General features: G+C 34.9%; 1 protein-coding gene across 1 annotated transcript in view; it reads right to left on the bottom strand.

Moving 5' to 3' along the window:
• Positions 1–15,731, bottom strand: part of DMD (dystrophin) — a 1,580,480-nt gene that overhangs the window by 305,703 nt on the left and 1,259,046 nt on the right. Inside the window, exon 59 of the mRNA XM_006911463.3 lies at positions 3,417–3,563. Within this exon, the coding sequence (XP_006911525.1) occupies positions 3,417–3,563 (147 nt within the window). The remainder of the gene's footprint in view (positions 1–3,416; positions 3,564–15,731) is intronic.

Here is a 15,731-nt window from a genome sequence, read left to right as displayed (position 1 = left end):
TTGCATTGTGCATTCACTACCCAAAGTCAAATCTCCTTCTAAGGGGAAGCATGAAAAAGTAAAGTATTTCATACCTGTGTTGCCCAAAGTAACTTTAAAATACGACTTTGTTAAGTCCAAACTTAATGGGACTTTGAGAAGAAGAAACAAAAAGAGCATGGAAGTTGCAGTTTAGAAGATCTGATTCAGGTCTTAACTGATACTTATAAGCTATGGGACTGTGATTGTGTTGCATTTAATGTTTCTAAGTCTCAGTTTTCTTACTTGTCTATGGGAATAGTGATAATATGTAATCATAACACAGAATTATAATGTTATCAGGATTAAATGAGATAATGTACATGAAAATTCTTTGTAACTACAAGGAATGATGGTTTCCTATGCCACAAACACATTGTCAAGTGGTTTGATAGAAACATCCATACCAATGTGTCCAATCTGAGGGAGAAAATATGATTTTATTTCCACGGAGGGTTTCAAACACAAACCAATGTCTCTATACTTCTACTTGTGGATTAAAAATAAATATAGAACTCTCCATATACTCTATTTCTAGGTACAGAGAAATTGTAACTCAGCTATTGATATTCATATCTACATGGTTCGTCTGTTTCTATCATTTTGACTTATCACATACAACTGAAAGAAAACGGCATGGCTTTCTTTTAAAATAAAAATTAATGGATTATGTAACTAAACCAAGGATATTCTGATAGTGGACACAGCCTGGTAGTATGTAACTCTAGTTCTTCTACTACGCTATTTTGTCCAAAGACTTTTTTTAGACTCTTTTTTAAGACTCTTTTTCTAGGTTTTTTAAGACTCTTTTTCTAGGTTTATATCTGCCTTCCCACTACTCTAACTCTCTATTTCTTGATTTTCTTTGTTTTAGCAGACATAAAAGCAAAGATGGACTTGTATTTATTTTTTATTATGATTTTTTGTAACTGACAGCACTATAAGTGACTAAACTCTCTATTTTTTAGAAATATGATGTCCTAATGATGGTAGGCTCACACTTCCCTCCCTAGAAACTGGGTAATGTTTTAGTCTCACATTCTTCTAAATGTAAAATGTTCTCGACAGGACATGAGTTATTCTTCCAGTAATGGGGATAAAGTTTGATGTGAACTTCATTTCTTGCTTTGTTCACTTTCTGAACAGGACTCCATTTATAATGCAGCAGAATGGTTAGAATTATGGTCAAAGAAAATAATGGAATCAACTTGACTCAGTTATGTGCAAACCAAAACCTTGGATTTATCAGCTTTCTGATAAAAATACTTTTTAAGCATATCCTTAAGGTCATGTTCAGAAATAGCAACATGTGAAATTTGCCACAAGAGCATATAACACAAACTAATTGAACCATTTAATATGAAAAGACTGGGTATATGTGGGTTTGGGATGAGGGGTTTAAAAGCTATAATTATAGAAGAAAGAACATAATTCCAACAAACTACATCTGTATTATGAATAGAGGGAGCAACTCCATTGATTCTAAACTAAATTTTGTCATATCTGTATCTCCTCCCACCCCCGATATCCAGATACATAATCATAGGATTGAACTAGATGTGACCTTAGAGAAAACGAACTCTCATTTTACAAATGAAAGGATTGAAGCTGAGAGGTTAAATGGCTTTCCCAAGATAATATGGTCGAATAACAGCTGAGCTTCAATTTGAGGTTAGGCCTTTTTACTATATCACGGTGCTCTTTTTACTATATCACGCTGTCTCCTTTCATGTACTTCCTTATATTTATATCCAATTCCTCATTTATTTTAAAGATTGGATAAAAATTAAGCTATTAATATTTTCTCATGCTTTATATCTAAATAAATAGTGTAAGCTATAATGGATCACTTAGCACTGATTTTTAAAAAACTTTTCCTATCGGTTATTATCTTTTGACCTTGTTTGTAAATTTACATGCCATCACAAATCTTGTACACTCTGAAAGCAAATGTGGCATTTAGCTCTCTAAAAGAAATATTAAGATATAGTTCAAGAATACTTGAATGAAACAAATGTGGTCATCGGTTTTCCTTGGACATTTATTACTTTCCTTATTTATGCTTAAAATGAAAAACATACTAAGGATGAAACTGATAAGATTTTAATACTACTTAACCACTACAGAGTAAGTAGATCTAGGAATGTATCGCTTAACTATATTGCCTTGCTTTAGTCAATGCCACTTATAACATTCTATCATATAAATATTTCAAGACCATCCATCACAACAAAAATTAAATTATACGAGATCTCAAGAGGTCTTGAATTTGGAACTTGTTTTTATTAAAGATCTAGCAATTCTTTAACAGAACTTTCAATCACACTCCTAAATGGGCTGTCAATTGGAAAAGTAATCTGGTTTATCATTTTTTTCTTATTAAAACATTGAAGGAAAATATTTTTAAACCCAGTTTCTTCTCTGTCCTCAGCAGCATACATTATGCATCCTATGAAATTGGAAAAGGAGAGAAAACAATTTTCTCATTCTGTGGTTGAACCAATTTTAGAGTCTGGGGGTGTAGAACACGGTGTCCTTCACATAGGGAACATATAGACATACTTCCTCTACGATTACATTTTCTGAGTTCTTATTAGAAGCTACTATTACCTTACTAGAAGGTACTACACAAATATCTCTATATGAATTACTTTATTTAACATTACAACATGTTAGAGATGTGGACACTAGCAATCAGAAAGGTCAAGTGACTTCAAGATCACTCAGTAAGTCTGATTCCAAAATCTGTATGCTATAATAGTAATAATTATAACTGCAATAGCACCAAGAGCTAGAATTTATAGTGTTACCGTGGGGCTAGTACTGTTCCAGTACTTTCCATGTATTTTGAATCACTTGTCCTAATAGTAAACCGATGTTCTAGAACTTTTAATAACCCCGTTTTCTTCAGATGAAAGATTGAGTCAGAATATAAATAACCTTGAGCACACAAATTCCCTATATTTATTATACAAACCTATGAAAAACTTCCATGTGTAAGTCTGTAATAGGATGTTCTTTAAAAGATTTTAGAATGTCTTACCTTTGACTTTTTTTTTTTTAATAAGAGAAGGGAAAGATATTTTAAGAATCCAAACAATGATACTACAAGATAAGTGCATGCCAGTAATTTAGTTTTTCTATCATGATTCAGCATTATCTTTCATGTGTATTGCAAGATATAGTAAAGCCTAATTTGAAGCCATTTACGAAAGTTAATATTAATAGGTTTGAAAACACTTATATGGGGACTTATCAACATATTAAATATCCTGCACTCACAAAATATTATCGTGAATATCACATGAAGAAATTACTCTTATTGTTTCTCATAAACAAGCCTTATTTGTATATCTTCTTATTGTAATGAGGAACTACAATGATCATAATGTACCTACCTGCAGAAGCTTCCATCTGGTGTTCAGGTCTTCCTGAGTGTTGAGGTTATATGGTGACAGCTGAATGCCCAGTGTGGTGAGCTGGCGAGCAAGGTCGTTGACGTGGCTTACATTCTCTTTAAGAGGTGCAATTTCTCCTCTAAGTGCCTGTGTGAAATAGTCAAGGGTAAATTTGAAGATGAGAACATTTAAGGCAAAAAAATAGACACAAGGGAACTACTAGTTATCTTATTCTGTTTGGGTTGCAATGTCAGTGACATTTGCTCTATGACAGTAGTAGTATGACAAGGAACATTTGTTAATAGGATAATAATAATAACTAATATTTATTGAGCACTTCTTAGGTGCCTAATCCTGTGATGTGCTGTCTATACATAATCTGATTTTATTCCTACACAATAACCTTATGAGGTTAATAGTTGGAGAATTGTCATTTTTCACATCAGAAAAACTTGCAGAGGTTAAATTAAACCTTGCCCAAGTACCCATGGGTCAAAACTGAGGAACCTGGGACACATAGCCAGGTTTGTCTGCCTCCAGAATGCATATTCTTAACTATTATATACCTCTCACAAGATATTCTGGATTGGCAAAGTAACAGGAAAAATATAGTGCAGCTAGATTCTAAATTCTACTCATCTCACAACCAGAAATAGATTTTTTTAACAATAAAAAAATAAGCTCAGTCATAAAATATTACATTCATACTTGGCAAGAACAACATAATAGATTCATTTAGAGATTAGGGTACTGTGTCAAGTTCTAAGGATGACTTCCTGGTCTGGTATTTTAGTCCTTGTAGCAGTGACTTAAAAAGGCTCCCATGGGGCTTCTCAGCTGTCTCTAAAGCACTAGATTGGGATTTTCTGATGCAATACATCATGACAATCTGTTGAGCAGAAACCTATGCAGATATGGGGAGGATATTACCATGCATCATATCTACCCTATTGAGATGACATTTATGGATCTTTAACATGATGCATGATGTCCAAATGTTCCAATGAGCAATTTCTAAGGGCCAAATTCTCTCACTTAGGAGAACAGTTTGTGTAATATAATGTCTGTGCACAAGGACAGCATCATTTACTTGGCTGTATGTGCTGTTTTGACTTGCTTGATCTGGGCAGGTGTTATTTCTCTGGTTCACTATTTTGATTAAAAAATCATTGTTTACATTGACCTCATCTATAACCCTCTGATTCCCTTCAACTCCAAATGGAAGGAGCCAGTATGTACATTCTAAATAAGAATAGCATTATCCTCTCAAATCAACCTGAATATCTCACCACTAAAACATGGTATTATCTGGAGTATACGACTCATACATAGTTCTCAGATAACACAAGACATTGTGATAATCACTCTGCTGAACTCAAAGGTTTTTTTTTTTTTTAAAGTGGTTATTAAAAATACTGAAGAATCATGGGGATTCTTTTGGGAGCAATAAAAATAGTCTGGAATTAGACAGTTGTAATGATGGCACAACCTTGTGAATATAACAAACACTGCTGAATTGTATACTTTAAAAGTGTGAATGTTATGGTATCTGAATCATATAACCATAAAAATAAAAACAAAGAAAAACAAAAGAAACTTTCCTGACTGACCACACACATGCAAAAATGCATATCTGATGTATTGATCTTTATTCAGTTTTATGTCAATGGAATGTCATAGGAATCAATCTGAAACTAAAAGTTTTTATAGGGATTGATAGTAAATATTATCATTTCATTTTCTTGTAAGTAAATATATGAATTAAAAGGATCAGAATAAGTGCCCGTGGAGAGAGGTGGTTAAAATCCATATGTGTGAATTCATATTTCTAAAAGGAAATGATCCATATAACTTTGTTTTGCATAACAGAAAGGTTAGCAAACAAATTTCTGAAATTACAATGGGGAAACCTAGACAAGGACAATAATTACAAAATAGAATCATTCTCTTCTGGATAATAACATGTTTTTAGTAACCACAGGTAAATATCATGAGTGTGAATTATAAGCAGGAAATCATTGCAAATATGTCAGGATATTCAGGCATCTGATAATATTGCAGGTTGACTCTGTATGCTTATCATCTGCCTTCACTAGTATGGCTCTCAGCCATTAAGTTGAGTATCCATCTCAATTAAGTCATATCTAGATTTCAGCTCTCTTTGGATTACATAATTTACATATTCGAATGTCTCTTATTAGAATATTTTGATTTTCACTTCTTTCCCCAAAGTTCTGGACACAGTTTTCAATCCTACATCAATGTTTTTGAGGATGAAAGAGATTAAAAAATAAGTTTCAGTACAATTAATCACAACACTCATTCTCCCTTCCTCTCTCATCTGTCTATCTGTCTGTATCTCTCCCCTCCCTCCAATGTCATGGGATCTTGTGGCTTACCCCTCCACTCATATCTAGCAATTATAGTATAAGTTCTCTTAACTGACCTTGACTTAAGACTCACCAGGTTAGACAGAGTCTTCATTCTGTGAAACTCTGACTGGGGCCTCTAACAGCCTCTAAATAAAATGTTAGAGGTATCTGTCAGTATGCATAGCCTTCAGTTCTCATTAGCTGAGTTGTCAGTTATGTGTATGTCGCAACTGTCAGTTGTGTTCTCAAACCTGTTTTTGCCAATTAGTAATGCAAGTAAATAATTTAATGAAAGATTTCCCTAATCAAAGAAATATAAGTCTAAAAAATAAGTTATAATTTCTATGAAAACCAAGTTAAATACTCTGGAAAGTTGTTTAGAAAAATAAAAAGAAGTATTGTTGAATTAGATGCGGACAAGACAACCATAAAAATTGGAAAAACAATTCAAAAAATTTAGAAGGATTCTGTATTCAGAATGTTTCTCATGTTTGCTGATGAATTCTGTCTACCTTAAAGAAACTGGAAATCAAAAAGTTTGCACTATCAGTGTGATTTATGGAGAACTCTAATCAGTGAATCTACGCTCAAAGAAAAAACCTTCAACATTAAAATATCCATGACTATTTTAAGAATAAAATGTTTAAGACATATATATTTTTTTATAATTTGCTGATTTAACTAACTTTTTCAATTAATGGTCGAACTCTAGGTGCTAATTGAATTGGAATAAAGAGCATCTATTATAAAATTTTATTACTATTATTTTACTGCTATTGCTACTGCTACTAGTATTATTTTCAATTAAGGATTAAAAAAAGTCATATGTCCAGTTGAATTTGAATGCCTAAATTTCTGTTAATATAAATGGAGCTTTACGAGGAGGTCAGTTGGTAAAGAGATAATTTCGTCTACTGAAGTTTCAGTTGGGGAGATATTGTGATGGCCCTGAGCAGACTGAAGAACTTTAGCCAGTGATAAATCCTTGTGAGGGCACTAGCAAGGAAAGGAGATAATTGATAGTAGAAGAAATGAAGAGAAAGAGGAGGCAGGAGAGTGTTCAAGTCAGTCATCACTTTGGCATTTGACCTAGGTTCTAGTGGCAGCTCCATACTACCTGAGGGTAACTTATTCACTGTCGATGCCTAGAAGTGTACAAGAAGTATAGCTCCCTAAACATGGGATTATAGATCATACTATGTAAAGAGTGAGTACAGGTACTATGTCATTTAAGCAGATGTAACATTGGGTTTGACTACATTTCAAATATTAGAGCTTTAATAGTGTACACATAAATTTATGTTTAAATTATTAAACACTAAACATAAAATGTAAAAATGTACAGTTAACTCTGAACAATATGATGTGCTATTTAAAGACTTCCAGAATTTCATTAGATTTTATTCCAGTTTGAAAGCAGTGAGAAAACATTGAAGGGAGCCATTATGCTGTGGGTTTTCTTTCAATCACTTAAACATCTGGAATATGTTCTCCATGAAAGAGCAAACCAAGTTTAATTTTATTATGACTAGTTTCACGCAGGCAGAATTTTCACTTCATTAAATGTTGTCTGATTGTAGATATAAAAGTACTGATTTAGAATGATATATTAGTCCGATATGTCAAGTTTTTCTTTTTATGAAATTAAATTGCCTGTCAGATCTTTGCTTATCCTTATGTAGTTAAAGATTTGTTCAAATATAGATTTAGAATTTTAGTCATCATCCACCTTATAACAAATGAAAGGGATTGTCTATTAACAAGGGAACATTATTTTTAAGGGAGCAGTTTTAACTTGATAGTCAAGGGACAATTCCACAAGGCGCAGAAGGGTCAACTGGGAGGATTGGAAAAAGTTGATCAACTTCTACTTTGAGGGCCTCCAATTCCTCTATGGAACTATGAAGCAACAGACCTGGCATAGAACTGGCACACAACAAATATTCACTGAATGTAAACAGGGATTGAGGGTAAGTGGGAACTTTTGAATTAGTTATGATAGAGGCTATGAGAAGGAGTCCACCTAAGAAACTCACGAGGTTGCCAGACAGTATTGAGGACCCTTATGAGGTCTGAGGACCCCCATTTTCTAGCAGAACCAATCTGCCCAATTTTCTCTTTCTCCAACAGTGTTCCATGCACCCATGGAGAAAACAGTTGATCCATGTTTGGGATTTTGTCAGGTGGTTGTGGCACAAACACTTAGGAACAAGGGAGTTGAAAGTTTAGCTGGAACGTGACTGAAAAACAGATTGTGGAATCTAAACTGGATTAGGAAGAAAGTGAAGCAACATAAGATTTGTATACAGAGAGACAGTAAGGGGAGTCAGTGGTGGAGGTCCAAGACAATCCGAGAGAGACCACAGCAGGAGTAGCTGCACAGGCAAGCAAGAGGGAGAGGAGATGCTGGGATTCTTGAATTAGCTCTGCCATTTATGAGTTTATTTATAAATTGTGTGATGTGATATATATTTATATAGATATATGTAGGGATATGTAGATATCGCATATGTAGTGTTTTATTTATATATTAATGGTGCTCTTGAAAGTCTGAAAAACTCCCCTTCTTGGAATATTAAACATTGTTCCTGAAACCTCAACCTGTTAATTCAGAGGTCCTATCTCACTTACCAGAAATTCAAAATTAGTAGGGTCTCATGATAGAATGTCGTTCCAAGGCTATATACACTGTGCAAAGAAATTTCCATTATGGATACTACTTAAAAAGTGGAGTGACTAACTGCATTTCTCTCTACAATGAAATCTTACTGAATGTTTGCAGACCAAAGCTACTGAAAAATAGCCTAACAAAGGAGGTGTTAGGAAAAGTCTCCAGATTCTTCATGCTAGGTTAGTAGTGGGAAACTGAAGAGGGAGGAAATGGAAATCACATGGCTCAGGGAAGGCCTCACAGAGCCCAGGTACTTGGGTTCTGGGGGTAGGTGCAGCCCAGTTGTATTTTGTAGCTTCTGCTTTTCAGGATGGGTATGCCATCTTGATGAGAGTGAGTGTCCGCCACCAGGGCCAAGAGGGTCAAAGACCATATTCTGCTTTGCCCAGAGGGTCAGCAGAATACTGGTGCCTCTAAAATAACTGGGAGGTGGAGAATGAGCTACTCAAATGCACCTGGACCAATAACAAAGAAATACAAGGTGAAATGTAAGCAAGCCTTTCATGAAATGCATCGGGCTTGAAGACTTCCATTGTTATCTGTTATTTTTGTTTCTTTACTCTGGTTGGTTCCTTGTCTGGTATGGGGCCCAGGATGTAGGTTCAACTTTTGTCTCTGAAACCTACTGCCTTAGGTCAGGTTTCGGAGAAGCAGAGTCTGAGTGCTCTCAAGGAGAGTGAGAGAACCAGGAGGGCAAGGCAAGAAAGCAAAGTAAGTATGTGGTTTTGGCTGGAGACCAACATCAGCCTGGTCCCATGGGGAGCTATGGAATACAAATTATACCACAGTTGGCCCCATCTTGAGACAAGGGCTTTGTTCTTCTCTATGCCAGTATCATTTAGTCATTGGCCACTAGCTGCCTCCTGGCAGTCTTAGAGAAGGGATAGAGTAACCTCCCAGGCAAAGTGGCTTCCTTTTCATTGAGGGAGGTTTTCTGGAGAAGGGTGCAACTATGCGTCTTTAGCAGACAACATACAGAGTTGCAGGGGGATGAGTGCATTGCCCTGGTGAAGCGATCGGGCTAAGGTGTCAATAGCATCCATGACATAGACGAAGTTCATTTAGTTCCCCGATCTCCTTTACCCTTAGACTTCAGATGTCAGGTACTTTTTATATTTTTCTTGCAAGAGGCTGATGTGAAATCTCATTACTAACATTATGGGGCTATCCTATAGATCTCCAATAAAACCGAGACATACCACTGTTTCCCTAAGATGAAGTTCTTGATTTCTGCCAAATACTGAGGGATTGTATAGAGCTAAGACACAACACAGGGTGTAGTTTGCAGACTGAATGAGCACATCCCTCTGCTATTAGTATCACTTTTTGCCTCTGGTGGAGACATTCTTGATAATAAATTATGCCATTGAAACATGTACTCTTTTTTTTTTTTTTAATAGAAATGCGGTTGCATTCTATTCTAGCATCAGTTTTTATTGTGGTAGCCTGAAGGCAAAATATTATGCTGTTTCTTCCCGTTGTCTTCTTTGCGTTCAGTTTTCAGGGCAATTCTTGTACGTTTTATATTTGGGCATGATCACTTTTGATGAGCAAACTGAATAAGAACATAAATAATGAAATGGATTCAGAACTAATGACTTAGATATAGCATAACCAGGATGACTTAGGGTAGGTTAAAAAAAAACAAAAAACAAAAACAGATTTTAGGAAAACAATGTGAACTTTGAAGGCATGAAGAAATTTGGTGCTTTTATTTCCCAAGCAATTATCAGTAATTATATTTTAACCATGGTTTCCCCTCAGAGACACCACACTTCCAAATTTGTGGCACTAAACTAATAGCAATTAACTGCTGTGTTTTTTTTTCCATAAATGATTCTTATGTTTTTATGAAAAATGATCTCGTTTCTCTTTGTAGTATTAAAAAAGAAGGCACACCCAAACAGGAGCATAAATTCTCTTTTTTAACATTTTCTCATTTACATCCGTCATAATTCTTCATCTTTCAGGACATGGCTTCACACAAAACTTATAGCTTTTATTTTAACATCTTAAATGAAAGCTGAATTATAGCTTTACCACACTAATAGTGCCCATCTTCTTTCTTTTTTATGCATGTTGTTCATTTTTCCTTCACAGGTATAAATTGGAGGTGAGGAACAGGACAGAATTGGTCACAAAGGAAGGGCTTCTCCTTATAACAAGTCGGATACATCTTAGCTACTTTAATTTCCTTGGAAACTTGTTTCTATAACCTAACCCTGACTGCTAATTATGTCCCCTTTGTAGAAAAAAGAAGCAAACAAACCAAAAACATAACAAAAAACTAAAAACATTTCAAGCTTTTCATAGTTTTCTAGTGACACAATTAAAACAAATAAGGTAGTTCATGAGTGTTTTACAGAGGCTAAATGCAAAATATGTATAATTAAAATAAAAAGGCCTCTAATGAGTATAAATAAATCGTTTAAGCAGGCCATGTTTTTCAGCTTCTAAGGAGACAGAAGAAATGCCAATATTTTCTTTCTGAGAAATTTTAATTATATGTGATAAAACATCAAGCAAAATGGCAGTTAATGAAATCTATTTATTAATGTAAGAATAAGTAATATAATCTGTAAACCATTAGAAACACCAGCCAGAAGGATACTGCTTATTCAAATTCAAGAGTTATTTTAGACAGATTAAATTTTAGATTTAAGGTTCTTTAGAATTTGCAAACGTTTCTGCCAGTCAAAAATGTTCACGGCCTGTGCCCACATTAGCCACCACCACCATTGCCTCTGCCTAGGGTTATTGCCTTACTTTCATCCTTTCCTACAGGGTATCTGTCTAAGGCAGTGATTCTCAAACAATAGTGTGCATTATTATCATGTGGCGGGCCTGTTAACACAGAGATTGCTGGGTCCCACCCCAGTGTTTCTGATTTAATAGTTCCAGAATGGGCCTGAGAATTTGGCATTTTTAACAACTTAGAAGATAGTGTGTTCCTAGAACTCACCAAGGTTTTCTTGACTTAGACCCTTCGTGTATGCTGTCCCCTCAACCTGGAGCTTTGTATTACTGTTCTCTGTCTAGTTGGCTTCTATTCATATACCTCACATTTCAGTTAATGTGACTATGAAAATGAGTTCATACCAGTTTAGCCCATCTAAAGCAAGCTCCCCCTATTTTTCTCATTCTCAGCACCCTATTTTCCTTCTTAGCACTGATCACAATTTTTAAGTGCATATTTATTTGCCTATTTATTAATTCATTGTCTGTTCCTTCTCAAGACCTTAATCTTCATTAAGGCAATTCTGGCCTGCTTTTCCACCAAGGCATGCCTGCACCCAGTACGTGTAATCCCTTAATGTGTTTTTATTAAAGAATAGTCAAGAGAATTAGACATTTTTTTTGCATTAATCAGTAATACTTCAAACTAACAGCTATTCTTAAACTGCTTCATAAACACAGTTTCCTACAGAAATCCAATACCAAATTCCTAAATAAAAGAAATCTGTTCATTTCCTTTAGGTTCCATATCTAAATTCTTTAGCTCTATTACTTGGTTTATTTTATGTTAGAGCATGTGCTAATTTCTGAAGTATCTCTGACTTTCTGAGCAGAAATGTAACATTCCAGTTTTTTGGTATCAATCAGGGTGTTTTTCTAAAAATGGAGCAAGTGGGGGAAAAGCAGGGAGTAATCTATTTAAGGAAAATGTGTTCTGCTGGTGGTGATATACTTGGTGTAGACTTGTGGAGGGCATTTTGGCAAGACTGAATAAAAGTATTAAAATATTTATATAGGAAAAGATGAGAAGGCTACATACTAGGGTCTCCATGTGGAGTTGTATAGTGGCTTGGCCAAGAGGACAAAGGGGGCCAAAATCCAGCCTGGGCTCCACTACTGAGTTGGTACACCTTGATGCAGGGCTGAGGATCTCTTCGAAGAAAGAGGTACCTTTTTCTACTTTACCCAAAGAGGCACTTGCAGAGATTGGCATTATAGATACTGGGGTTGAGATTATAAATGATATCTTTCTATGTGTCTGTCTCTCTCTTTCTCTTTCTTGCCTCTGTTTCTTTTCCTTCTCTCTCATCTTTGAGAGTTTCCACTAAAGAAAAAGTTAATTTACAAATATTTTCCATGCATTTCCTCTTGTGTTAGAAGGGGATAAATAACATGAACATATCAGGGCTGTTGTAAAAGATGAATGAGAAGGTCAGGTCTATTTTTCCTTCTTTTTCTCCATCTACAGTGAGTTAAGCATTGTGACAGGCAACATGAGGAATACAAAGTCATCCGAGGTTCTATTCCATCTAGTTCAGGGAGACTCTGCAAAGCAGATGGCAATAAGTTCATCCATGAGAGAGCCACAGACTAAGATCCTTTCCTAGGTAGCTGCATCTTTGGAGCCAATTTCTAATATAACTCTGGGGGAAACCTATCTTTCCTCACACCTCTATCGTATAGTTTTGTAAGATCTCCTTGAACTGGACACTGGGATGTGGGTACATAAAACCGATAAAAGAAGAGGAAGCAGAGTGAGTGGGAGGAGGAAAGATATTTGTCCAGAGCTTGAACAAAGGGTAAGAGGCAGGAAAGCTTAACGTGTTTGGGGAAGAGCAAACGGTCTTTAATAAGTTGAAGCATGAAGCACAGGGCAGTTGAAGACAAATCATGAGCATTTTCTTGGAGCAAGATTGTGGTGGGTTTGAATGAGTTGGCCTTTGCAATGCAGATAATGGTTTCTGCAAAGGGTTATGGCATATTCTCAGCAACTGTTTTAGTTAGATTTAATTACTACTCACTTGGAAACACATTTCATATCAATTACATGCTATACATATATGTACTATGTATATATCACTGGGAAAATGGAACTCAACAGACTCAGGGTCATTAGCAGAGATAGACAATTTAGTGAGTTATTAAAAACAATGTAATCACTATGAGAAGTTGTGTCATGGGGTTTGGAAAGTGAAAAGAAGGATGCTGAGGCAGGTTGGGAGAGACTCTCTGAGCATATAAGGTGACTGAAATCATCCATAGAGGGCAACAATAGAAAAGGCATGTTCATCTGGGTGTGACACATTCAGTCGGAAGATCTTAAGTAGATTAGTGTAAGCTTGTGGTCATTTCAGGAAGGAGAAAGAAGTGACAATGAGTGTTTGCAGATTCAACCAAGAAGTAAGACTGGCCACAAACGGGGTAGAGGCAGATGGGAGAAAATTATCTGTAAACATTTTTTAAAGGTCTTAGGTATGTGAAAGAGAGGATTTTGCCCTCAGCTTTTGTGCATATTTATTTCTTCACCATTCCAAAACATATTATTGAGCAACTATTATATGTGAGGGAATGTTCCAGGAGTTAAGAACATAGCAGTACACAAAACAGACCAAGTTCCTATGATTGTGCAAGCTTAACTCTAATGGATACAATTTCATTTAAGTGATTGTTATTATACTGGCTTAAAAAGAAACAAATTCCGGCCAAATGTATGCATAGCTATAAAATGTAAACTTTTAATCAAGAAAATGCAGGAGAAAGTATGGTATCGTATATAGTAGGTCTCGAGAGATTCTTTTTCCATTAAAACAAATTAAGCTACCTCTACATGTATAAATAATGACTAATAGAGGAATTTAGGTTTGTGAGTTACCTGTGCAATATACTACACCTAGTTTTCTTCAGACTGGGCACATTTATTTAATTTTAGTTCTGTGGGAAAGGCACTCACTATTGAAACAAAATGGATTTTTGCTGATTTGATTTTCTATTCAATATGTTGTTATCAACTTAGAAATACTAAAGCAGAACTGAATCAGAGATGAATATAAATTTTCTAAGAGCTGAGATAAAAATAATTAAATGGAAGAGGGCCGAAAAGAATTGTAGAATGCCCTTCAATATCCACTTTTACGTTCAGATTATTGTAGCTCCTAAATTTAATAATTGTTTTTATTTAATCTTTGCAAATTGCCTTTCTTTCTTATAAATGGAACAACAGAAGAACAAGATATTTGACTAATAAAGTCAAAGAAATGAACATAAAATGGATTTTATTCATTAAAATTTATGCAACAGCACGTTTAAAAATTACATTGGTAAATTTTATATAATGGCTCAATTTCATTTCATCATATTTCCAGCCTGAAAAGAAAAATTTAAGTATTTGCTTCCAATCAATGTTGCCCCTCCAGATATAGTAGTAGTTATTATTTTTACCTTGATGCATGTATGTATGTGTGTGTGAAAGATCTAGCTTCTCAAGTAGAATCTAGAGCTTACTCAGTTTTTCATTTTTTTTTTTTACCATATATTGAGAACTTTTATTTGAAAATATTCCTCTAATTTTTCTGATCACATCTTAAGGTAAGATCTAAATTCATACCCTGTTATGTTCTGTTATGACAACTGTTATCATGATAATGTCCACTTAAGTGCATGCAAATGATGAATAAATTACTACTTATACAAATGAGTCTACATGTCAAACTGTCTAATCAATGTACTCCGATATTATTTAAAAAAAAATCAAAGTCATTGGCCAAATCTATCCTTAAAAAGATTAGTATTTAACTAACAAAGATATATTTTAATAGAAATAATTATTTTCTTTATTAAAAAAGAAGCATGACTTAGTATCCTCAAAGATGTGTGGGAGGCAAGGATATACAATGCGGTAAAGATAATCTTTTCAATAAATGGTACTGGGAAAATTGGACAGATACATGCAAAAAACCCCAGAAACTGGACCACCTTCGTACACCATATACAAGAATAGACTCAAAATGGATTAAAGACTTAAATGTAAGACCCGAAACCGTAAAACTTAGGCAGTAAACTCTCTGATATTGCTAACAGTAATTTCTTTTCAGGTATATCTCCTTGGGCAAGGGGAACAAAAGAAAAAATAAACAAATGGGACTACATCAAACTAAGAAGTTTTTGTACAACAAAGTAAACCATCAACAAAACAAAAAGACAACCGACCGAATGGGAGAAGATGTTCACTTATGATACGTCTGATAAGGAGTTAATATCCAACATACGTAAAGAACTTATACAGTTCAACAACAAAAAATCAAACAATTCAATTTAAAAATGGGAAGAAGACCTGAACAGATACTTCTCCAAAGAGGAAATACAGATGGCCAATAGACATATGAAAAGGTACTCAAGGTCACTAATCAGAAATGAAAATCAAAATCACAAAGAGATATTACCTCATTCCATCTCATTGAATAGTCAAAATGGCTATTCTCAAAAAGTCAACAAATAACATGTTGGTGAGGATGCGGAGAAAAGGGAACACTCGTGTGC

The sequence above is a fragment of the Pteropus alecto genome, unplaced genomic scaffold, assembly GCF_000325575.1.
Source record: "Pteropus alecto unplaced genomic scaffold, ASM32557v1 scaffold414, whole genome shotgun sequence".
Classification (NCBI taxonomy): domain Eukaryota; kingdom Metazoa; phylum Chordata; class Mammalia; order Chiroptera; family Pteropodidae; genus Pteropus; species Pteropus alecto.
This window is presented reverse-complemented; position numbering and strand designations above follow the sequence as displayed.